Source organism: Zalophus californianus, chromosome 3, assembly GCF_009762305.2.
Source record: "Zalophus californianus isolate mZalCal1 chromosome 3, mZalCal1.pri.v2, whole genome shotgun sequence".
NCBI classification, from domain to species: domain Eukaryota; kingdom Metazoa; phylum Chordata; class Mammalia; order Carnivora; family Otariidae; genus Zalophus; species Zalophus californianus.
Genome location: NC_045597.1, coordinates 65393594 through 65419728, shown reverse-complemented (window position 1 = coordinate 65419728; position 26135 = coordinate 65393594). Strand labels below are relative to the sequence as shown.

At 39.4% G+C, this 26135-nt stretch overlaps 1 protein-coding gene across 9 annotated transcripts in view; it reads right to left on the bottom strand.

Moving 5' to 3' along the window:
• SMAD9 (SMAD family member 9) overlaps window positions 1-26135 on the bottom strand; it is a 75265-nt gene that overhangs the window by 14140 nt on the left and 34990 nt on the right. For 6 of the 9 annotated variants that reach the window (XM_027589549.2, XM_027589553.2, XM_027589552.2 and 3 more), the window contains 4 exons: window positions 12113-12749; window positions 6134-6397; window positions 2377-2487; window positions 429-650 (listed from right to left, as the gene is read on the bottom strand). In XM_027589549.2, the coding sequence (XP_027445350.1) occupies window positions 429-650; window positions 2377-2487; window positions 6134-6397; window positions 12113-12524 (1009 nt within the window). In that variant the 5' untranslated portion in view covers window positions 12525-12749. Of the gene's footprint in view, window positions 1-428; window positions 651-2376; window positions 2488-6133; window positions 6398-12112; window positions 12750-17979; window positions 18016-26135 lie in introns of all 9 variants that reach the window. The other 3 variants (XM_027589555.2, XM_027589556.2, XM_027589558.2) reach the window with 3 other exon arrangements.

The following is a 26135-nucleotide window of genomic DNA, read 5'->3' as shown; positions in this document are numbered from 1 at the left end:
CCCCAATTGCTACCAAAGGTTTCCCTACATAAATAGTCATGATTTTCACTACCTAGCTTCTAATCTCCAAAGGTACTTTACCTGATATATATAATCACCCCGCCAGAATTCCTCCTCTGAAGTTTTCTTACTCAAGCATCTTTAAGGCAATTCGAATATAATTCATGATACTTCTATTTAATAATTTCATCATGCTTTCATATTTATCCTCTTGTTTGTCTTCATAATACTAATCCTATGCCACCCTCCGAAAGATGCTTTGCTGACCCTAGAAGCAGAGAGACCACGAGGCTGCAAACCTCGGTACCTTCTGCCGGCTCACCAGCCTGCCACCAGCCTGCCAGGTTACGTGGCCAATACGGGGCTTGTTTCTCTCCCCACATTTTAGCTCCGAAGAACACAGAAAGGAATGACATATTTGCCTTTACCCTTTCCTATGTGTCTCCTGGTGTTTTCTATTGTTGAGTTTCTGTTTACATTAGAAAGAAGTCCAAGACAGAATCGATTCCTGTTATTTGAAGGGTCTGTGAATCCATCGATAAGCACGCTTCTGGAGGAGGCCTGGAACGTCTCCCCAACTCGGTTGTTGAGTTCATAGTAGGCGACTGAGCACCAGTGTTGCGGCTCCTCATAGCAAACTGGCCGAAAGTCTGGAAGAAAAAGAACCAGAGAGCACATCACTCCCGTTATGCCCGGCTTCCCATCTCATGATCCCACCTGGACACTTACATTCATGCTGTTAACCAGGAGAGGTGGCTGCGAGACGAGGATGTTCTTCGTGATCTTTCCAAACCTGTCACTTGATGGAAGATCTGTGTGGTGAGCTCATCTGGTCACCACATGTGAGGCACAGAGGCCCCAATACCTGTGACTCTCCCACGGTTAGAGCATTTGTACTCATACTCATTAATATTGGGAGGCTCTGACAAACAACGCTACGAACAGATCAGTGTAAATCCCATCACCCCGAGAGGAGACAGCTCCAAGGAAGGGGGCAGGTGTGCTCTCTACATACGAAAGAGAGGGTATTACTGTCACTGGACCAAACGGAGTCCCGGTGACAAGAGCATCATTTTCTAACAAACTAAGGATGAAAAGTAATAGTTTGGATATGATGAAAGCCAAATCAAAAACACTGGACAGGACTTTAAATTATTTAAGAAAGAAAAAAAAAACTTCCACATAGAGTCACATTCTCCACTGTATACATATGGAGTACTTATATGTCATAAAATATTTTAAAGACAGCTGTATGTTTCATTAGGAAATCCATGAACATTATGTTTTCACCTCAAATTTTTCAAAGCTAAGTAAGTTGCCAGTAACTAACCAAAGTTCAGAGTTCTTTCTTTGCCACCCACATTCTTTCTCTGTCTTTTGACTGATTATATTAGCTCTCTTTTCTTTGAATATTCTAGTAATTTTTGTATCTACAGTGTGTTCCTATGTGCACTAAAACACAAATTTATGAAAGATAAATTTAGGGGTTATTATTTGATTTACCAAAGGACCTTTACTTATAAAAGACTTCACCCCGGCAGACTTGAAATCGTAAGCTCCGTTAGACCCTCTCTACTCAGTGTGGTTCCTGAACGGCTCTGCCTCACCTGGGAGCTTGTGAGGAATGCAGATTCTTGGATCCCACCCCAGATCTAAGGACTCAAAATCTACATTTGCCTAAGATCACCCTGTGGTTTCTATGAACATTAAGACTGAGCAACATTTATTTACCTAGCCTATTTTAAGAAACAGATACAATTCTGTAAAAACCCTATCTACATATTTATGTATATTTCTAAGAGCACCCCTCTAAGCTAAATCAAAGACACCACTACAAAACTATAGTATAAACACAATTGGGACAAAATTGCTAACTTAAATACCCATTTCTGTACTAAACATCAAGAACTACAAACGTCTAGGAGCGCCTGGGTGGCTCAGTCGTTAAGCGTCTGCCTTCGGCTCAGGTCATGATCCCAGGGTCCTGGGATGGAGCCCCGCACCGGGCTCCCTGCTCGGCGGGAAGCCTGCTTCTCCCTCTCCCATTCCCCCTGCTTGTGTTCCCTCTCTCGCTGTGTCTCTCTCTGTCAAATAAATAAATAAAATCTTAAAAAAAAAAAAAAAGAACTACAAACGTCTAAATGTTAGGTTAGAATAAAAAATTAACTTATTCTAGTAACCAGGATGATAAACAAACATTCACTCTATGGTGCTGAGGAATGCCAAAGTTAAAATGCAAAGCCATGCTATCTGCCCCTTCAAAGACATGTAAAATAGCAGGCTAGCACATTTTTTTTTTTTAATTTGTTTTGTTTTGGGGTAATAGGAAAGGCTCTTGGAAAACAGCTACATTGAGCTGTTCGTCTACAAATTTACCTCCATTAGGCACTGACAGCACTAAATGACTATCAGCTGTGGCATCTACGGGTCGGCCATTCTGGGTCCCTGGGGCTCCTGTGGCATGATAAGGCGGGGGTGGTGTGTCAACTAAAAGAAAGCAGTAAAACAGAAGCATGTCAAACTGATACACTACACAAAGACAGTCAGATCCAACCTTTGTTGCTGTGAAACTCCTGGGCTTGGTGCATAGTGTTATTGCTCGAGAGAGGCCAGTCATGTCATAAGGCTATTCCGCGGTGACATTGTGAGTGTCACACAGAAGCAATCGATTGTCCTGACATCCTCACTAAACGGTTGATTAGTTTTCCCTCTGACTTGGAAGTTATCTAAGAGTTTTAAGTTCCAATGACTGCATGATAAGATTTTCAAATCGAGGAGCTATTCTCCTAGCTTTCTCAATAGCGCAGGGTCTATCGTCTGGCTTTCAAAACAGAAAGCTAAACCTTCTTTGAGCTTAGTTTTTTTAATTCCTCTATTGTCATGGATTGTACAATGGCCACAGGGATGCACTGTCTCTGAGATTGTTGCAAATACACCCCCAAAATGCACAACAGCTGAAACCTGATTATAACCTTGTGCCCAAAGCATGCGGAGAAGGGCTCCCCTCCCCACATATCAGTTCCTGTAATTGGACAGTGATCATGGTTAGGCAAATGCTGTGCATTCAGTAGATAATTTCGTATCAGAAAGTAATTCACAACACAATAAAAACTCCTGCAGCAGAGGGAAAACTCTTTAGTGAGAACCTCAGAATAACTGAGCCTTCCTGTATACATTCCTAATGTCAGTTCAGAATCGACTTGTTACGTTAGCGGTGGGTGGAATTCAGTGGCATGAAAAGTTGAATCAGTCTGCTTTTGTTGAACTGAATTTTGTCCATCCAAGTAGTTCCCACACTTAAGTGTGCATAAAAATCACCCGTGAAACTTGTTAAAGATGCAGATTCCTGGTCCCACCCTCAGAAATTCTGAGTCTGGAGATCAATTGTTGGATGTAGCCATGTACATTTACCAGGCACTGCTGGCAATTCTAAAGCACACCACATTGTGCAACCATGGATAGGCATTTCCTTGTGAGAAAATAAACTATGAGCCTGGTGGAAAAGGTATAGAGCAAGGTGGCTCTTCTGCAGGTCCTTGAGTAAGTCTATCTATAAAACTCAGGGTTTGAACACAGAGTTACCATATCACCATATCTGCTCCTAGGCACATGCCCAAAGGAGCTGAAAGCAGGGACTCAAGCAGATGCTTGCATGCCAGTGTTTATAGCAGCATTATCCACACTAGCGAAAAGGTGGAAATAACCCCAATCTCCATCAACCAACGAATGGATTTTTTTAAATGTGGTATATCTATATAACGGAATATTGTTCAATCACAAAAATGGAGTAAATAACACAGGCTAACAACATAGTTGAACTATGAAAACACTATGCTAACTGAAATAAGCCAGACACAAAAAGACATATATTGTATGATTCCACTTTGAGGTACCTAGAATAAGCAAATTCATCGAGACAATAAGTGGACTGGAGGTTGCCAGGGGCTGGAGGAGGGGCGTGGGGGAGAATTGGGAGCCACTGCTAATGGGTACAGAGTTTCTGTTTAGGTGGGTGAAAAAATTTTGCAAATAGATGGTGGGGATGGTTGCACAGAACTGTGAATGTCCTTAATGCCACTGGATTGTACACTTAAAATAGTTAAAATGGCAAATTTTATGTGATATATATCTTACCACAACTTTAAAAATTAATATATGAAAACCACCACGTTGCACACTTTAAGTGTGTGGGCTGTATGACGTATGAATTATATCTCAATAAAACTGGTAAAAAAAATTAAGGGGCTGAACCAGTTAATTTCAGAATCTCCTTTTAGTCTCACTTATCCAAGGGTCTGTTATTCACGTTGCATTTTGTGGCTAATCGTTCAGAAAAGAATTATTTTCTTTGAAATTAAAAGAGCCATTCCCTCCATGAAAACTAACCAGCTTCCGCATAGGTGTTGGGGTCCATCCTTCATGGGTGGGAAGAGGGAACAATATCAACCTGTTAGTTTCACCAGTGCAGGAAGACAAGGCCAGTACGGGTGATCTTTATAGCACAGGTATGTTTCAAGTAAATACATATTCTGTGACATGATTATACTCCTGTCCCTTAACCATGGCTCTGTCTTCAAATGACTTCTCTTCCTGTTGTGTCCCTTTCTCGGTGAATCCGGCCCCTTGTAAGACAGCAACCATCTCCCCCTCCTCTGTGTGGATGACTCCTGAGCTTTCTCCCAGAGTCTCAGCCTTCACCCCCGCATCAAGTTCTGTTGAGTCTACCTCCTCAAACTCATTGTCTTCTTTCCATCCCCACACCCCTTCCTTAGTTTAAGTCCTTATCATTACCTGCCTGGACTGCAACAGCCTCGTCGCTTACTTACATGATTGTTCTCAAGAGTTATTACCTCTTGAAGGTCAGAGACTATTGTCAGAATCAACCATCATTGTACCTCTTGCAGTAGCACAGTGCCTGGCACTTAGCAGGTGCTCAGTCAGTCATTACTTACTGACTCAGTAACATCAATAGCTATAACCCTGAGCTCTAGCCCAGTTCCAAATGCCAGTGTGGTGATCCACTTACTCGGCAATCAACTGATGAGCAACTACTGTGTTTCGGGGTCTGTGCTACACATATAAAAGAGAAGATGACTGGCAGTTGAATGGGGGAGATATACAATGAGGAATTATCTAATGTAGTGTGATAAATGCAATAGTAGATGTGTATGAAAATAGTAGGTGTATCACTGAGGGGGCAAAAGAACTGACTAAGAAAGGAAGGGGCCACTCCTTTTTTATCTTCCCACATTTTATAAGTTCTGTGAGGACAGGGACAATTTTTACCAATCTTTTAATCCTCCTTTCAGCTCCCTAAGGCAATGCTTGTGTATAATAAACGTTCCATAAATATCTGTTAAATAAAGGAATATATGAACACATGAATGAGGCACCTTGTAACATCTAGCACCAAATGAGTTTATGCATGCCTCTGAGACTTTGTCACTCAGGATATGACTTATCTCACACTCCTGAGGTGCATATAAATCTTTTCTTCATGATCTAACTTAGACCCACTTTACAGGTGTGGCAGCACGTGGAACGAACTGTGACAATGTTCTTGATTCTCCCTTTGGCACAGAATTTCCCTTCCAAAGGCTTTTTCAGCTCAGCAAACGTTTACTGAAGAGCTCCATCTTCAGGATGCACTGGCTAGGTGAGGCCTGACTCTGCCCCAGGGAAGTTATGCATACTTCTTTTGGAGGCAGGGACTTCCTGTGGTTATTCAAAGAGACAGCCAGAAGAAAGGCCAAGCAAGGACCCCTCACATTGCTTGCCCTCAGGCCAAGTCTTCTTGCTTGGGTTAGAGAAGTATTTTATAATCTTATTTCTGCTACCTTAAAAAAAAAAAAAAGAAAAATCCCTGGAAATTCCCAGAGATGCTGTTCAAATCCATTTAGCTTCTTCCAGAGGATGAGAACCAGAAACCAGAGCAAAGATATGCTGTAGCTCCAGAATAGCTGCTCCCAAATGGCCCTGATCTTAGAGGGCAGGGTCTGAAGGCCCACAGGACATGGCCATGTAAACGGCAAAGCTCCATATGAATCTAAGAGTGACTGTAATTATGATGGTCCCACCATAATTGATCGTGTTGGCTCATACTCCATGTGCACGGACAGTGGTTTTTACTGACCTGAGTGTTGATAGGGGCTCTCTGGCTCCGAGGGGCTTCCTGGGGAGTGAGGGTAGCCAGCGGTGCATGGGGACTGTGAGAACACGTGCCCGGGCCCGGGCGAGGGAGGGAAGGCAGAGCACGGAGGCTGCTGGAAAGAGTCCGGATAGGTGGCGTTGTGCGGCATGAGAGGCTCACTGTGGAGGGAGGCGCTGCGGAACTTGGCCAGAAGGCTGAGCTGGGGGTTATATTCACTGTGCCTTGGCACGAGGACAGGCGGCAGCACTAGGATGAGAAAGGACCCAGTGGATTAGAATTGAGCATTGGCCCATCGGCACAAAATCTAGGGGACGCTTGCTCTTTGTGTCTGTCCATTTTTTTCATGATCAAACTCTGTTTTCTGGGAACTGCCCATCCACTATTCTTTGTGCTTACTGTAAAACTGCCAATTAAGGTCCCATCATTTCCCAGAAAGTGAGCTGGTGAAGCAAGCTAAACACCAATGTTTAGCTCTTAAACACTCTTCTTGCAAACTGAATATTAAACAGAGTATCATAGTAAAAAGTTTAGAGGAGAATCATTCTGATGTCAGCACTCTAAATGGACTGCCTATTCATTCCTACCACAGAAATTACCAGAGCTGTCCTATTATCTGGCCTTCTGCAGGCCTAATTGTTTGTGTCTTCCTTTGATTCTGCCAATAAAGTGGTTTGTTCTTTTTTAAGGCAAAATTGGTTTCTAAGTGATGCCCAGAATATTTTTCTTTCAGAGACATGTTGAATTATTCAGACGGCCAGCCTAAATTTCAGGCTCAGTAGTGCTGCTAAAGTAAAAAAAAAAAAAACAAAAAAAAAAACATCTACTTGTCTTTACCAGAAAGATCTAAAGGTACCTAAAAATTATTAAGTAAAGTATAAACAGAGTAATAAAAGTGAATAGGTAAAAGATAAGGATCAATAAGAAAACTTGTAAATAAAGCCCTATGTATATTTCTTCTGGGTTCCATACTTAAAAAAAAAAAAAGTGTTTTTGATCCTGAATCTATACAAAAAGTTAGGAATGGATGCAGTTCTCAAGGGCAAGTATTACCCAGGCATGCCTAGTTCCTATTGACTTCTAAAGTGTCACAGTGCCTGGCAGAAAGAAGATAATCAATAAATTTTGTGGTGCAACCTGTGACCAACGTAAGTTCCAGGAAGAGAAGCAGAGAAAACAGGGAGGAAGTGGTCAAAGGCAATTGCAAAGCTCTTCTAAGGGAAAATAATTCTTACCCCCAGCTCCTATGATGGAAACAAATACAATAGCCAAAAATTAACATAAGCCATAAGCTGAAATATAGATATCAGAGATTTAAAAAGAGGAAGAAAGAAGTTAATATAAGTTAGCTAAATCTTTTATATTAGTGAAATTATCTCAAGGTGAAAAGTTTAGAAACAGATATATAAGCATATTATGTAGGATTACCTCCATAATTTCTAGTAATTAATGTATAAACATATTGTCTAGGTGTAAAAATATGTTAACTAGAATTATCTCCATAATTTTTAGTGATAATGGAGGAAACATGTAAAAGAACTAGCCAAGAATGATTAAAAGAGGTTGTTTCTGGAGATGGATGGGCTAACTCTTGTTTTTAACAACACTACTGATTTGTTACCACATCCAAGTATTGATAAAAACTTTCATAAAAAATAAATGTTTTGGAATAAACAGATGACAACGACAGCGACAAAATCACAATAACATCAATCACAAAGCCTACCACTTCCCTGCCATCATACATTTACCTCTTTCTTAATAAGCAATAGTTTTCCGTTCTACAGGTAGAAAATAAACTCAAACAGGTAAATGACAAGTTTTAAAACTAAATGACCACAGTTGAGGGTGGCAGAGAAGCAAATGATTTCTTCCCTCTTTAAAAGCCAGTATGTGCATCTACGTGTGTAATATATGACATTACAGAACACTCAACATCATCATCCAAAAATGAGCTGGATGATAAGCCATTACATTTCCTTTTATGTGTTCCATGAATATGCAGGAACAAAAAGACGACCTGCTTCATGAATAGTCTGAAAAGGAGGGCCCGACAGAGTAAATGGTATATGGCTTCTTCTGCAATGACACTTCTTCATCACAACGCTAACAAGGTTCAAACAAACACTCATTTTTCTTTTTTGGATGAAGAAGAATTGGAATAATCTCTGTGACTTCAGTTGTAGCGTAAAATACCTATAGTGTATTCCTAATATTGTTAAACATAATGCCTCACACCCTCTGAATGCAGAGACTTCTATTTCTTCATGGGCCGGAGATCTGAGACATTAAAAGAAAAAAAAAAGGGGGGTTAGTTTTCTTTGTTTGAAACAAAAGTCTTCAAAACGTATTTTTACCATCCACATAAAACCAAAGGCAGTGATTTCTGTAAAGAAAACTGATGGTATCATCCTGGTTGTTATTCGTCTTGACTGGCTAGTTTACCTTAGATTTGCCCTGATCATATTTTTAAATACTTCCACTCCAAACATAGCTGTCTTAGTCCATCTGGGCTGTTATAATAGAAATACCATAGAGTAGGTGGCTTATAAACAATAGAAATGTATTTCTCAAAGTTCCAGAGGCCGGAGTTCTGGGGAAAGCTCTCTTTCAGGCTGCAGACTGTGATCTCTTGTGCCCTCACATGGTGGAAAGGGATGAGGGATCTCTCTGGGGCCTCTTTAAGAAAGGCACTAACCCCATTTGTAAGCATCTGTCTTCATGACTGAATCCCCTCCTAAAGCCCCCCACTTCCTAGTACCATCACCTTAAGCATTTTTGGTTTTCAACATATGAATTTGGGGGGGAGGGCATAAACGCTCAATCCATAGCAATAGCTATTCTTAATTACTAAATTCTATTTCTAGATCATAACTGCTGCTTACAAATATGACATAGTGAGATTACAGACATTGGTTTCAATTTTATGCCACCTTTTAAATACAACACTATCTTAACAACTAAGCATTACATGGTGGAGAACAGTGGCAGGAGTTACTCCGCATATGGGGTGCCAGGCAGAGCTAAAAAAGCTTTTGTTATCTCTTTCAAAAGTCATGTGGTTTTTATATATGGGTATTTTATGTAAAGAAGAAATTATACTCGTGAAATAAGCTCCAGTTACATAGAGCAAAATCATCACACACTGCAAAAACACTTTTTGCATAGAAGCTCCAAGACCCAAGCCATGCAAAGTGAGATTTGGGGACTGGTAACACTTTACCAGATGCTAGGTACCAGTCAAGGAAGATACAGTATTGAAATTGAGAGTGAACGTTTAGAAACTTTAATAGCAATTTGACAGAGTAATTTTATATCTGTTAAAATGTAGATATAAAATATACTGTTATAGTAAAAAAACAAAACAAACCTAGACTTGCATTTGTAAGTCTTCTTAAAATTTCATTTGCCTAGTAATTCATTTGTATTACAAACGTATTGATATTTAAAGGATTGAAAATTTAAAAATTAAAACTTGTCCTTCACTACAGATAGTTAGAAAAGAACTTAAATAAATGATATAAATGGTTGTATAAGTAAAAAGAAAATCAGAGTGCAGCCTTCAATGTTCCTAAAATGGGGGGTGGGGGTGTCAAAATATTTGGATTTCAAATGCAAAACTTAATTAAGCTTTATGATAACTAGGAACCCAGTAAACTCACTTAATATTAGCATCCTCACTGTTCTCAAAATATTTAATTTAAACATGCCCAGAAAGTTAAATATAAATTTGCTTTTTCTAATAAAAAAAAATCAAAGTTAGGAATAAAAAAATCCTGGAAGGCTTAAATATTACCTTAAAATTAATACAATCTCCACCCATCTTTCATTTTGGAAACTCAAACCTAAAATATAATGATATGAAATCTATCTGCCATATGTAAAAATATTCACATTATCATTTCTAAAAGAACCTTACATAAACTAAAATTCCAAATAAGCCTTTAAATTTAGGTGTTCTAGGGTGTGCCTGGGTGGCACAGTTGGTTAAGTGTCTGACTCTTGCTTTCAGCTCAGGTCATGATCTCAGGGTCATGAGATCAAGCCCCACGTTGGGCTCTGCACTCAGCTTGGAATCTGCTTGGGATTCTCTCTCCCTCTGCCCCTCCCTGCTCGTTCTCATGTTCTCTCTCAAATAAATAAATCTTAAAAAAAATTTTAAGATAAAATTAGATTTTCTAGTATTCAAAAAGAAAACCAGATTTTTAACAAGATACTTCTCGCAATGTACCTTTTACAACTACGTTCCTCAGGAAAAGAGAAATGATTTTTTTTTTTAAGATTTTTATTTATTTATTTGTCAGAGAGAGAGAGAGAGAGAGAGCACAAGCAGGGGGAACAGCAGGCAGAGGAAGAAGCAGGCTCCCCTCTGAGCAAGGAGCCCGATGTAGGACTGGATCCCAGGACCCCGGGATCATGACCTGAGCCAAAGACAGACACTTAACCGACTGAGCCACCCAGGCGCACCAGAAATGATTTCTTAATGAACATTTTTTTCATTGGGTATATTCTGAATGCTTAATATAACTCAAATCTTTGAAACAAAAAAGGTATCAAGTCATTGTCATAAACTTGGACCTGAATGACTTTTTTTAGTATGCCGAGAGCCCAGAGAGAAGCTGAAAGAAAGGAAGAAGGCTAAGACCCATATGATCTAGTGAAAACTCATCAGATTCACCAGGACTTTCTCAACAGTCTCATACTGGGACTCGATCCCGGGATGAAGTGACCGTGAGAAGCATCCACATCCAGGCAGTTTTACAACACGACGGCAAGATCTAGGAGCCTGAAAGGTCGCCTCGCTAAGACCACTGGCGGCTGGACACGACTTCTCCATTATTGCTGTAAGGTTAACTGAACCTTGGAGCCAGGCGGCAGGCTGGACTCCCACCATGGCCTGCCTACCTAGACAGAACCATCTTTCAGTGGACATGGGCCATTTCCCAGAGCTCGTGTGCCACCCCTCTGGTCTCCTGGAACAAGGCAAATGGCCAATCAGGGAGAGGAAGCTCCTATTAAAACTGAATCCCTGTAGCCACAGAAACACTCAATCCAAAGAGAAATGGAGTCAAAGTCTTACAGCCAGTGTGAAGGACAAAGGTAAACACCAGAAGTCAAAAAGGGGGGGAAATATGTGCCCATGCACACACATATGGGTGTGTGAAGAGTTTCAGAACGATACCGTCTTACTTTTAAAGCCACATTTAAGAACGATTGCCAATCCTTCCTAGCCCCTGGTGCTTCCATTCCTAGGAGGATTTCCAGCAGTTCTTGCACTGGCTGTTTGCAGACCCAGGGAGAAATACTTCCACGTACCTGAGCTTGCGGAAAGTGGCAGCGAAAACCCTTCTTTAGCTTAGTCCGGTTTCATTGAGGGAGAGAGGATGGGAAGGAGGATGTTTATTTTTTACAGTTAATCATATCAAGGCCATATTAAGACCTTCAAAGACCCCAAGGACTAGAAAAAACATGATGATAACTCCGAAATACATCCAAACTTCATTTTTCAAAATCACACAAAACTTACATATATACTGAAAGTATCTTCTTTTTAGATTTTTCTGACTACAAAAGTTTGGATTACGTCCTCAAAACTGAACCTTCCTCTCTTCCTTTTCTTTTGGTGGTGGTGGGGGGGGGGGGTCTTTGTCTTGCTGATGTCCCATCACTCCTCAAACTGGGACACATTTCCTCAACTTTTAAAATAAACCGTGATGGGCGCCTGGGTGGCTCAGTTGGTTAAGCGACTGCCTTCGGCTCAGGTCATGATCCTGGAGTCCCGGGATCGAGTCCCGCATTGGGCTCCCTGCTCAGCAGGGAGTCTGCTTCTCCCTCTGACCCTCTTCCCTCTCGTGCTATCTCTCATTCTCTCTCTCTCAAATAAATAAATAAAATCTTTAAAAAAAATAAAAAAATAAAATAAAATAAAATAAAATAAACCGTGATATCAGGAAGAAAACTCACCTGGAGTCTCCACTCGGCGGTAGTGATAGGGGTTAATGCACACCTCTTTCTGCTTGGAGCCAAATGGGAACTCACAGCACTCCAGCGGCTTCAACTCGTGGTGAGACTGGAGGTCAGGCCAGCGCCACACTCGGCAATAAATGACATGGGGCAAACCCTTGCGGTGGGACACCTGTAGCCGCCCGTCCAGGGACCGGGGAATTGTCACACATTTGCTGGGCTGCCCTGGACAGCTGAGGGCCCTCTCCAGCTCATCCATGGCTCCTTTCTTCTTCTTTAATTTCTTCACTAACGAGTCTACTGCCTTCTCTGCCCACTTTTCCTCTTCATCTCCTTGCTTCCAGCCTAGCAGTCTCTTCACTGCTGGGCTAGTGAAGGAGAAGAGGGAGCTGATGGGGGTGCTGGAGTGCATAAGAGGTGAACTGCAGGTGTCCAGGGCAAACAGGAACTGGACAGACAGCCCGTTATTGCCTGCAGGGCCTGAGGGAAGATCGCAGCAAGTAACACTCCAGGGATGTCATAGGTAAGAACTCTCCAGGGATGTCATAGGTCTTTCTTTTCTTCTGGAAGTAACTGACCAATTACAGTTGGGAACTGGGTTGATTTTCTCTTAAGCTCTAGAAGGGGCTGGCCAACTCTGAAAAAAAAAAAAAAGAAAAAGAAAAGCAAGACAAAACCCTAATTAGCTTTACTGGGATAATTTTCAGAAAAAATTAAAGGTTGGATATAAGGGAGAAAATACTCTTCAAATGTTTTAGACTTAAAAACTCTTAGTCATCTTTGGCTCTTCCCTCTTTACATCCCCTTGGTAATTCTTTCAAAATGTCTTTCAGATTTTGAAATTTCCTCTCCATTTCCACCAATATGTGAGGCCTAGCCCACTTCACCATGCTCCTGGATTATTGCAACAACCTCTGAAGTAGCTCCTCTCTTCCAATTCTAATCCATTTACTCCCCAATACAATTTTTACCAAGTCATTTTCCTATTTAAGAAATTACAGTGGCTCCTTAATTTCCCAAGTATAAACCTCTCTGCCTGGATTTTGAGGGTTTCTATAATCTTTCCTCAACATGCTCAGGCTTCTTCCACTCTCAATTAGAGTTTGTACAAGTAATCCATCTTTACTGTTGGCAAAATATATAAGTGGAATAGAAAAAAATTAGGACACTAATAATCTCACCACTTATATATATTCTTCCAAACTACATTATAGGACAGTGGTTTTCAAAGGACCAGGGAGTTCCCTTCGGGGGCTCTAAGGTCCTATCTTTTCTTCAACTTAAAAAAATTTATCACAACAGATGATATGCAAAAACATATGAGAATCCAAGTGTCATCTCTTAACCAGGCATTAAAGAGATTTGCAGAGATATAAAACTGTTAACAGTCTTTTCCATAATTCTTTTTAAATATTGTTTAAATAAAAATGTTTTATTAATATATAATGGGTTTATCATTCTCTTTTAACGAATCAATAAATATTTTTAAGTTTCTCAGTCTTAATTCCCAAAATGGTAAAGATTGATAGATATAAGCTGCATAAACAAAGGTTTTTTGGAGTTCTCAATAATTCTTAAGAGTAGAAAGGTGTCATAAGACCAAAAAGTTGAGAACTGTATTTTTTAGAAGTTACACACAGTCATGGTACATAAACGTGTACACAAAAAAGTACTGCTGTCACATTTGTTATTCTGCCTGAAAATCAGTTGAATGCTTCTTCGCCCTGTCATCCAAAGGAGACATTCTTTCCCAGTTATTCAGCAGTCCCATTTAAATTTCCTGAGGTAGAACCGTACTTCCTCTTCTGCGAAATAGTTGGCTGAAACAAAACCCTCTCTTTCCAGATTTTGGAAACCAGCTACCTTATTAACGTTTAAAGTGTCTGTTTGTAACATTTTAGAGCAAGCAAACTCATTTTAGTATTTTAGAATCAATCTAGCTCAAAATCTCTTAACGACTGCTTGTTTAGTATGCAGTAAGTATCATTTTCTCTTCTGCTTCCCTGGACAGAAATTTGTACCTGAGTACAATTATATAAACTTCTCCCGGGGCACCTGGGTGGCTCAGTCAGTTGAGCATCTGCCTTCGGCTCAGGTCATGATCCCAGGGTCCTTGGGATGGAGCCCTGCATCAGGCTCCCTCCTCAGCAGAGAGCCTGCTTCTCCCTCTCCCTCTGCTGTTCCCCCTGCTTGTGCCCTCTCTCTCTCTCTCTGTTGTCAAATAAATAAATAAAAAATCTTATATAAACTTCTCCCAACAAAGGTGCTACATAAACCTCTGCTGTCGTGATAGGTGCCAGGCACCCCCAGGGGAGGAGGAAGTCAGCCGGGTTACACACAAATTGATAAGTTTAATAAATATAAAGTAACACCTGAAGCATTTATTCTTCATATAGACTTTATTTAGCATTGTACAGAGAGGTAAACTCTGATGCAAAGGAGACTTGAGAGCTGGGTTTTCTCACTTGGCAGTTTGACTTATACTCAGTTTTATTTGGAAAGGTTGATTTTGTGGCTTAACGATCATGAATTTATAAAAAATAGTTAAGTCACTGTGTTCAAGTTCTGTTTATTTAATCAAGACAGGCTGCCTTAAAGCAATGGTTGAAGAGGATTAGGAGCTTGAAAGAGAAGTAACACGATGAAGAATAACCTGAACCCCCAAAGAGCTTCGAATTCTGCTTAGTTTTACATGGGACTTCTATGTATAAATTGTGAAATAAAGCTTTAAGTTTAGGTCAGGGATAGATAAAAGCTTTTTATAAAATGTTCAGCAACATTAAACCAAATACACCCTTTAAAAAATGTTTGCTCCATGAGACAAATAACGGTTCTCTAAACCAGGGTTCACTGTTGTTTTAAACCATGGGTTCCTATCTATTAATGACACGTGAAATCAGTTTGATCAAACAAAATAGCTTTTGTACAACAAAACAGACTATATTACAGTGAGGCTTACAAAGAAAGGGTATTATTTCTTTAACACCTTCATTCACAGGTATGTGCTCTGTGAGTGTGCATGTACGTACACGCGCATATGCTGAGGGTCACTGTGCAATTTGCAATGCACAATGCAATGCAATTTGCTACTGTGGGTTACAATCAAGAAAGACTGAAAAACACTACCCTTAAACCAGAGATCCTCAAACCATGTCTGTTTGAGGTTCACCTTGATGAGCGACTTTCTGGGCCACCATCTTGCCTCATCCCTTGGGGAAACACACAAGACTGGTCAAGAATGTAAGGTCTCTGAAACCCTGGCTCTGCAGTCTGATCTCACTGCCACATTTGGAATCTTTATAATAGTCTCAAGCGGCTCCAAAACTATGCTTTTATTGCTACAAGACCCAGTGCCTGTTGCATTACACAGAGGCCCTGGCATGGAGGGAGACCCCAATGAGACAAATTCAGAATCTCAGTATTTAACACCAAATGTGCAATAAAAGCCTCTGGGTAGGGAAGAAAGATAGAAAAATATCAAAAAGTTAAGGTTTAGTAAAGCTGATGGCTGGCTATGCAGATGTTCAAATAATATTCTCTACACTTGCTCCTATGTTTGATATATTTTTTTAATAGAAAAAGTAAATTCAAAGACTGAATCAGACCCGGACTCTCACTAACACTAAGGTTTCAGTTCCTATTTGTCCAGGCTGCCACTTAAGGCTCATTAAGCTACTCCATTCTCACTCATATAAAGTTTTTGCCACTAGTAGAACAAAGGGCCCCTTGTTTATTTCTAGCTGGCCACCACACTGACATCAACAGTGTAGCCAAACTCCCCCCACCCCGTGCCCCATGCAAGCTTGTTTATTAGTGTCAACCTGGCTCAGAACAGCTTTCCACTGTCAGATAATTTCAATGCCCATAGACTATCTGCTCAAACTTACCATGACTTCCCGAAAACACCACTGCCTAGGCTCACCCTAATAAGTAAAATAGAGCGCTCCCAGGGAGGTTATTAAAAAACAGTTCCACAAATAGGAGGGGGTTTGTTAATGTTACTGGTAATTATTCTATTTCTATAATGTACAAAGAAGAATGAAGCAAAACAGACTATAAAGATGAATGTATGTGAAGGATTTATAAAGAAAAACCTGACCAGATAATTTCTGCAAAATCTAACAAGAGCTATGGAAGAGAGATGCTAAAGGTGGTTACACGAGGAAGAGTCCTTGGCCCAAGCCTGGGGGTTCTAGAAGGATTTTGGAGATGATAACTGAGTTGCACTTAGAAGGATTTAGGTCACAGTTAAAAAATAAACTAACTCGGCAGATTAGGATAATTTTCTACTAATCCTTTTTGTGATTAAATTCTCACTTTCCTAAGAAAACTGTCTATCCCTTGCCACAAACCAACTCTGTGGTCTCTCTGGGGCCCTCATTTCCTCATCTGCAGATCAAGGGGTGCTCACTCTCACTGTAAGGGTCTGTCTGGGCAAGAGTTCCATGGCTCCAAGGTTGTTTTTTTTTTTTAATTTTTTTTATTTTGTTTTGTTTTGTTTTGTTATGTTATATTATGTTATGTTAGTCACCATACGGTACTTCATTAGTTTTTGATGTAGTGGTCCATGATTCATTGTTTGCGTATAATACCCAGGGCTCTATGCAATATGTGCCCTCCTTAATACCCATCACCAGGCTAACCCATTCCCCCACCCTCCTCCCCTCTAAAACCCTTAGTTTGTTTCCCAGAGTCCATAGTTTCTCATGGTTCATCTCTCCCTCTGATTTCCCCCCTTCGTTTTTCCCTTCCTTCTCCTAATGTCCTCCATTCTATTCCTTATGTTCCACCAATAAGTGAAACCATATGATAATTGACTTTCTCTGCTTGATTTATTTCACTTAGCATAATCTCCTCCAGTCCCATCCATGTTGATGCAAAAGTTGAGTATTCAACCTTTCTGATGGCTGAGTAATAGTCCATTGTATACATGGGCCACATCTTCTTTATCCATTCGTCTGTTGAAGGGCATCTCGGCTCTTTCCACAGTGTGGCTATTGTGGACATTGCTGCTATGAACACTGGGGTGCATATGGCCCCTCTCTTCACTACATCTGTGTCTTTGGGGTAAATACCCAGGAGTGCAATTGCTGACTCTATGGTTTTTGGCTGTACCTGACATGTGGGACAGTGTGACTCATTTAGCTGCCATTGATGCTACATTGATACTCCCCTCCCCCACCCACCCCCAGAATAGTCCAGTCTGAGACTGAAACCTTCACTCATGAAGCTATATTCTAGAGAGCAGGGCAAAACAACAATTTTTGCCCCCAACAGTTGTCAAATTGACCCTTTTTATAGCAAATGTCACCTGCCAACACCACATGAATTTCACTTTTCTTTCCATATTTTTGTTTCTTTCTAGCATTGTTTTTATTACCACAAAGGAATAAGAGTGAAAACATATGCTTGGCATTACTGTGTTTGACATCACTTGCAGCACCTTCATCAAGGACGTCCTCACCCCAGATCTCCACAAATGCCATCTGTTGGCCCACTAGAGCTTGCCTTCTGTGGACGGAAGGACAAAAGAACCATGCCTATCCCTCTTTCGTTTCACTTGTGGTCCACTTCATGCACAGCACGAAACAGGACTTTCTTTTTCGGGCATATGAGTTTTACAATAAACCCCAACTGAGGGAACAAAAATACTTCTCATTTTCAAGTTTTTAAAATAAACAGGACCACTTAAAAGAAGAGCAGCACTTGACCACATGCATACACCATGATTTAACTGTACATAATTCTACCTTAAAATCCAATTTGCCAGGCTGGATAAAAGTTTGAGAGACACGAACCTTTCATTTTTAAGCTGTCAGTTAAAATCAAACTCTTGTTAGCAGTTACTCAAGATTATTTTTACTTACTGGCCTCCTTAGAAGAGTCAATGGGCGATTTTAATTCTGAAGAAAACAAAATTCAAACAATTACCATTTAAGATGAATATGTTGGCTATCTGCCCTGGAGCATGCCTATGCACTGCACACAAAGAACCTCTGAACAATCTTTCATGGGCACTGCTCCTTGGTCAGTGTGGCCAAGAAAAGTCTACTTCATCTACCAAGGCTGTACACTATAGTCAGCCCAGGGGATCAGGAGGCATTTTTCCATTCTGCAAGGGCCCACTCCAGAAACACTCACCATGACAAAATGTTATTCTTTCATTATTTGCTTTGTTTTTTAATTTTTTAATCTTACCAGTTTTGACCTTCTCATCTATGGTATCCCTTCTATAAAACAGTGTATTAACCAAATTCAGAACTAGAACACACATGCCAAAAGAACATTTAATCTCCTTACAGGAAAACACTGTTTCCTTGACTATTTTATAAGCACTGTTTGTATACTAATAATTAATACGGTGATAACAAGTGCTTTAAAAGTATAAAAACAGATCCAAAAAATGTCTACCTAGAAAATAGCTGGCTGTTATTATCCATATATATATATATATATATATGGATATATATATATGTATATAATGTGTTATTACTCTGTACACCTGAAGAGAAGCCAGGCTTCAAACACACACACACACACACACACACACACACACACACACACACACACACTCAAATACACTGGATATATATTTCATTAATTTGACCTTGTCCTCACTTAAATTAGTCTGTCATCCCTATGTGTTTTAAATGAGTGGCAATTACAAGTTTGCTTTGTAAAGTATAAATAACTACCCCATACACACACCAGTTTAGTGTCACCAGATAAACATATCAGTTGTGTAAACATGGAAATGGTATCATGATTTCATATTCTGAGAAAGAGGCTTTTCTAGCTGTATTCAGAGCTTTCCTACAAATCCGTGAGAGGGCAATTCCTGTTCACAGTCTAGTTAGCATCCTGTTGCAGGAGAGAATATCCTCTGACTGTAGTACCCAAGGAAGCGACAGAGATGCATCTTTATAAAAGAAGCTTTATTCAAGAGGGCCATGGTGAGATTTGGACATCTGAATTGTCTGCTCATTTTGAGTGATTGTGCATATATGGATTTTTCTAGAGAGACAGTCCATAGGTATATTTCTGCAAATTCTTAACAGAACCTGGGACCTCCAAAAGGTTAAAAAAAAAAAAAAAAGCACTGAGTTAGAAGAAAGAAGAAAAGAAGGTAAGAGAGATAAGGGGAACAAGCTGAAGGGACTAAAGAGAGTTGTTGACTATTCTAACTAAGATGGAGGAGGAGCCTTAAAAAGACTAGAGTTGGAGGATTTTGGAAAGATGCTGGAGTATGAAGCATCAGAAATCTGTCTCCCCATCTAGATGATGATTGTTACACTAGCAAGATCTGTATAACATAACTATTCTAGAACTCTAGAACCAGTTGAAGGATTACAGCTTCCACAGGAAGGGCTGGATGGTAAATGTGGCTAATTTGGGTTAATTTCAGTTCTTAGCCCAGTAGCAGTGACCAATACCCTACCCCTTGGCAGGCAACTGTGCATGTGTTCCTGCAGCACCCTGCACTCACTTTGTAGGAGCCAGGGGAGGCAAAATGGACCCTGTCCTTCAAACATCAGGGATCTGTGCTCTGACCACTGACTGCTATTTTTTGGGAGGGTAGCCACTGCAGTTGTACTTACCCCACACTCTTGCAAGTCTCTCCTCCTCTGGCTAAAGTGACTTCCAGGGCATTTAAATAGGGCCAGCACACTTCCCCCACCCCTTCTTTTTTCTTTTTCTTCTTTCAGGAGCCAGACATTAAAGGCTAGGATATTGAAAAGCAATTGCATGTTTGGGGAAAATTAGAAAGTGACTATGTATATCTAGGGAAAGGAGCAGGCTCAGAGAATACTTGAGAAGACCTTGAATTTATACCTCAGGCTGATCCTTGGCACAGAAACAGCTTACAATATTAAAAAAAAAACAAAACTAAAAGCAATAACAAAAACCCACAAGCCCTGGCAAAGGAAGAGAATCTGATTTCCAGATTTACCACATCATCAGATTCAGATGTTCAGGCTTTGACAACAACAAATCACAGGCATACAGAGAAATAGGAAAGTATGGCCCATTCAAATTAAACTGTTCTGGAGAAAGACCCAATGGCAGATCTACTAGACAAAGATGTTGACCCAACCATATTAAAGATACTCAAAAAAAACCTAAAGGGATATTTAGAGAAATTTAACAAAATGATGTATGAACAAATGGAAATATCAATAGAGATAGAAAACCTAAAAAGAAACCAGTAAGAAATACTGGAGTTGAAAAGTACAATAACAGAAATGAAAAATTCACTAAAGGGATGCAAAATGGGCCAGTAATATTCAAAGTGCTCAAAGGGAAAAACTATTAACCAAGAATCTTATATCAGGCAAAACTGTCCTTCAAGGGTGAAGGAGAAATTAAGACAGTCCCAATAAAGAAAAGCTAAGGGAGTTCATTACCACTAGACCTGTCCTGGAAGAAAAAGAAATGATCAAGGGAGTCCTGCAAGGTGAAATGAAGGACATGAGACACTAACTTGAAGCCATATGAAGAAATAAAGATCTAAATAAAGGTGAACACATGGGCAATTGTAAAAGCTAGCATTGCTGTAACAAAGGTTTATAACTTGACTTTTTGTTTTCTACATGATTTAAGAGACTAATATATATTTTTTAAAAAATATTAGTCTTAAAGCTAGCACTACTGTAACTTTGTTTTGCAACTTCACATGTAGCTTTCTGTATCATTTAAGAGACTGATCCACTTAAATATTAGTTTATGTTTTGAGGCATACAATGTATAAAGATATAATTTTGTGAACAACTGAAAAGGATGGGCCTGGAACAATAAAAAGCAGAATTTTGTATGTTATTAAAGTTAACCTGGCATGAATTCAAATTAGAGTGTCATAACTTCGAGATGTTTAAGGCAATTCCAATGGTAACCAAAAAGAAAACAGCTAAAGAATATATACAAAATGAAATGAGAGAGGAATTTAAATATTTCACTTAACAAAAAAGATCAACATAACACAAAAGAAGACAGTAATGCAGGAAATGAGGAACCAAAAAAAGCTATCAGGCATATATAAAACAAATAGCAAAATGGCAGAAGGAAGTCTCTCATTATCATTAATTACTTTAACTATAAATGGGTTAAACTTGCCAACCAAAAGACAGAGATTGGTACAAGAGTAGAGAATAAAGACACATGATCCAACGAGACCCACTTTGGATCCGAAGACACAAACAGATTGAAAATGAAAGGCTGAGAAAAGATATTTCATGCAAAGATCAACCAAAAGAGAGCAGGGTTAATTGTACGAATACCAGACTAAGTAGACTTTAATCAAAAAAGCTTACAAGAGATAAACAAGAACTTTATATAATTAATAAAAGACTATATATGGCAAGAAGATATAACAACTATAAACACTTATGCAAATAATGGCAGACCAGCAAAATTCATAAAGTAAAAACTGATAGAATTGAAGGGAGAACAAGACAGTGCTAGGATAAGAGCTGGAGACATCAATACCCCACTCTCAATAATGGATAGAACAACTGGAAACAGAGAACTTAACACAATAAACCAACTGGATGTAACAGACATTTACAGAACAGTCCACCCAACATCAACGGCACACCCACTCTTCTCAAGTGCATTTGGGACGTCTTCCATGGTAGACCATATGTTAGGCCACAGATTAAGTCTTAATATATATAAAAAGACAGATTTCATACAAAGTATCTTCTCCGACCCCAACAGGATGAAGTTAGAAATTAACAACAGAAATAAAACTGGAAAATTCACAGATTTGTGGAAATTAAACAATACACTCTTAAACAAGCAATGGATCAGAGAAAAAATCACAAGGTAAATTAGAAAATATTTATAAATAAATGAAAAAGAAAATGCAAAACACCAAAACTTACAAGATGCAACAAAAGCAGTGTTAAGAGGGAAATTTATAGCTAAAAACACATTAAAAATTAAGATCTAAAATCAACAATCTAACTTTACAATTTAAGGAACTAGAAAATGAAAAATGAACTAAACCCAAAGCTAGCAGAAGGAAGAAAATAATAAAGATTAGAGTAGAAATGAATAAAACAGAGACGCAAACCAATAGAAAAAAAAAAATCAACAAAACCAAGAGTTGGTTCTCGGAAAAGATCAACAAAATTGACAAACTCTTAGCTAGATGGACTAAGAAAAAAGAGAAGACTCAAACTACTAAAATCAGGTGGTGGGGGGTGGGAGGGATGGGGTGGCTGGGTGATAGACATTGGGGAGGGTATGTGCTATGGTGAGCACCGTGAATTGTGTAAGACTGTTGAATCACAGACCTGTACCTCTGAAACAAATAATACAGTATATGTTAAAAAGAAGAAGAAGAAGAAGAAGATAGCAGGAGGGGAAGAATGAAGGGGGGAGGGAATCAGAGGGGAAGACGAACCATGAGACTATGGACTCTGAGAAACAAATTGGGGATTCTGGAGGGGAGAGGGGTGGGGGGATGGGTTAGCCTGGTGATGGGTATTAAAGAGGGCACGATCTGCATGGAGCACTGGGTGTTATACGCAAACAATGAATCATGGAACAGTACATCAAAAACTAATGATGTAATGTATGGTGATTAACATAACATAATAATAGTAAAAAAAGAAATGAAGGTGCAGACATACTATTGACTCTACAAAAATTAAAGAGTATAAGAAAATACTATGAACAACTGTATGCCAATAAATTGGATAATGTGGATGAAATGGACAAATTCCTAGGAACAAAAAAGCTACTGACTAAATAACAAAGAAATTAAAAAATATGAACAGATCCATAACTAGTAAAGAGACTGAATTAATACTCAGAAATCTCCCAACAAAGAAGAGCCCAGAACCTGTTGGCTTCACTGGGGAATTCTATCAAACATTAAAGAAAAACTAATACCAATCCTTCTCAAACTTTTCCAAAAAATTGAAGAAAAGGGAACATTTCCTAACTGATTCTATAAGGCCAGCATTATCCTGACACCAAAGACAAACAAAGGCACTACAAGAAAAGAAAACTATATCCTTTATGAGTGTTGATGTAGAAATCCTCAACAAAATACTAACAAACTAAATTCAGCATATTAAAAGGATTATACACCATGACCAAGTCGGATTTATTCCTGCAATATAAAGATGATTCAACATACAAAACACAAGCACTGTAATATACCACATTAACAGAATGAAGGGGGAAAAAAAACATGATCATCTTAACTGATGCAGAAAAAGCATTTGACAACAATTGACAACGAAAGCATTCAACACATTTTCATGATAAAAAAACATTGAAAAAACTAGGAATAGAAAAAACTACTTCAAAGAGAATAAAAACTATATATGAAAAACCCACAGCAAACATTTACTCAACAGTGAAAGACTGAAAGCCTTCCTCTGAGATTAGGAACAAGGCGAGGATGTCCACTTTTGTCGCTTCTATTCAACATAATACTGAAAGTTCTAGCCAGAACAATCAGGCAAGAAAGAGAAATAAAAGGCATCCAAATTGGAGAGGAAGAAGTAAAATTATCTGTGCTCACAGGTGATTTGATTTCTATATGGAAAACTCTAATGATTTCACATATACATATCAACAAAGAAATGAACCTGTTACAATAACTAAATTCAGCAAAGTAGAAGGCTACAAAATCAACACACAGAATTTCCAAACACTCACAATGAACAATCTGAAAAGGAAATTACAAAACAATCCCATTTACAATAGTACCAAACAGAATAAAATACTGAGAGGCCTCAGCCCTCACCAGAAACCTGCTGCTCTTATCTGGTCTGTTGTGTTGCTTCCATTCTTCCCAAGTGCTTGGTTGTCTGCAGCATTTCCAAGAGTAGATGAAGCCTTTCCTCTTCAAAATCATTAGGAAAATATTCTTCCCTTAGCTAGATGCTGTGCAGCAGGTGGAGGAGGCCCTGAAAGCTGCCAAAAATGCTACAAATGAGCAAGACCTTGCCAAGCCCCTTAAAGAGTTGAGGAAAAAGAAGGTGAAACTTAAAGTAGCAGCAAGCAGACGAGAGAAAGGAAAGGACCCTCACTGCTGGGAGGAGATGGTAGCTGTGGTGGAAGAACACCACAAGGCGGCACAGGGCCTCCCAAGAGTTTCTCCACCACCCAAATGTTGCTGCCAAAAGAGCCAATTGAGATTATGTGTTTATAAAGGTCCAGGAGGCCACTGCTGGCATCTCCAATGCTGCTCAAGCCACCTTGCCCACTGATGAAGCCAAAGGCCATAGGGGTCTCAGTGAGCTGAATGAGGCTATGAATGAGTTTGGTAGTAAGATAATCCTGGACCCTATGACATTCAGTGAGGCTGGGTTCCAGCCCTTTCTTGAGTAGAGGCTGGAGAGCATCATCAGCCCCTTGGTGCTCACGGCCCTCTGGTCCCTCCTGTGGTGACGGGCATGAGGGGATCATGGCTGAGTAATAACACCCTCCAACAGGCCCTCTAGGACCTGGCTCAGTGAGTACATCAATAACCACTGCAGAATGTAGAGATGTAGGCATCTAAGGATCTTCAACAACATTGTCACAGATGAAGATATGGATTCCTCACAAGAGAATGTGTATTCCTAGGAATGTATTGTGTTCTTCACCCCGATCTAAATATCATTATTGTATAGACCCCAAGGAATCTTTTGATTTCACACAAAGCCTGACTGGGGAGAGATATTCATGCAGTGGGATTTAGAAGAATTTGAAGTCTGTGTATTAGTACAGGCTAAACAGAGTATGTTACTTTTGAACATGTAGGGAAGATCTTGTATTTGTAAAATACACACACATTCAATGTGTATCACATCACATTCAATGTTTTGTTTTGTTTTTTAATAAAACATGATCAGTTTTGAAATTCAAGAAAAAAAAGAATAAAATACTTAGGAATAACCAAGGAGGTAGAAAACTTATACAAATGAAAACTACAAAACATTGTTGAGAGAAATGAAAGAATACATAAATAAATGGAAACACATTCCATGTTCATGGATTAGAAGGCTTAATATTGTCAAGATGTCAATACTTTGTAAAGTGATCTACTGATTCATTGCAATCCTGACCAAAATCCCAAAGAAGTTTTTTGTAGAAACAGAAAAACTCATCCTCGAATTCATATGGACTCTCAAGGGACCCTGAATAGTCAGAATAATCTTGAAAAAGAAGAACAAAACTGGAGGCCTCACACTTCCTGATTTCAGAACTTACTACAGAATTACAGAAGTCAAAACATGTGGTACTGGCATAAAGACAGACATACTGACCAATGGAATGGAATAGAGAGTCCAGGAATAAATCATTGCATATATGGTCAAATAATTTTTGACAAGGGTGCCAAGACCAGTCAACAGGAAAGCACAATCTAGCAAACAAACGGTGCTGGGAAAACTGAATATCCACACGCAAAAGAATGAAGTTGAACCTTTATCGCAGACCATATCCAAAAATCAACACGAAATGGATCAATGACTTAAATATAAGACTTAAAACTATAAACAACTTTTAGAAGAAAACATAGGTCAAAACCTTCATGACACTGGATTTAGCCACAATTTCTTGAACATGACACCAAAGGCACAGGCAACAAAAGAAAAAAATAGACTGCTCTTCATGAAAATTTTAAAAATGTGTGCATCAAAATAAAAAGGCAACCCACAAAATGGGAGAAAATATTTGGAAATCATGTCTGATAAGGGATCAATATCCAGAATAAAGAGTTTTTAAAGCTCAACAACAAAAATCCAAACAACCTGATTAAAAAAAACGGACAAAGGACTTGAACAGACATTTCTCCAAAAAAGATATGCCCAATAAACACATAAAAAGATGCTCGGGGCACATGGGTGGCTCAGTCAGTTAAGCGTCTGTCTTTGGCTCAGGTCATGATCCTGGGATCCTGGGATTGAGCCCCGCATCAGGCTCCCTGCTTCTCCCTCTCTTTCTCCCTAGCCCCCCTCTCACGCACTCTTTCTTTCAAGTAAATAAAATCTTAACAAAAAAAAAAAAAGATGCTCAACAT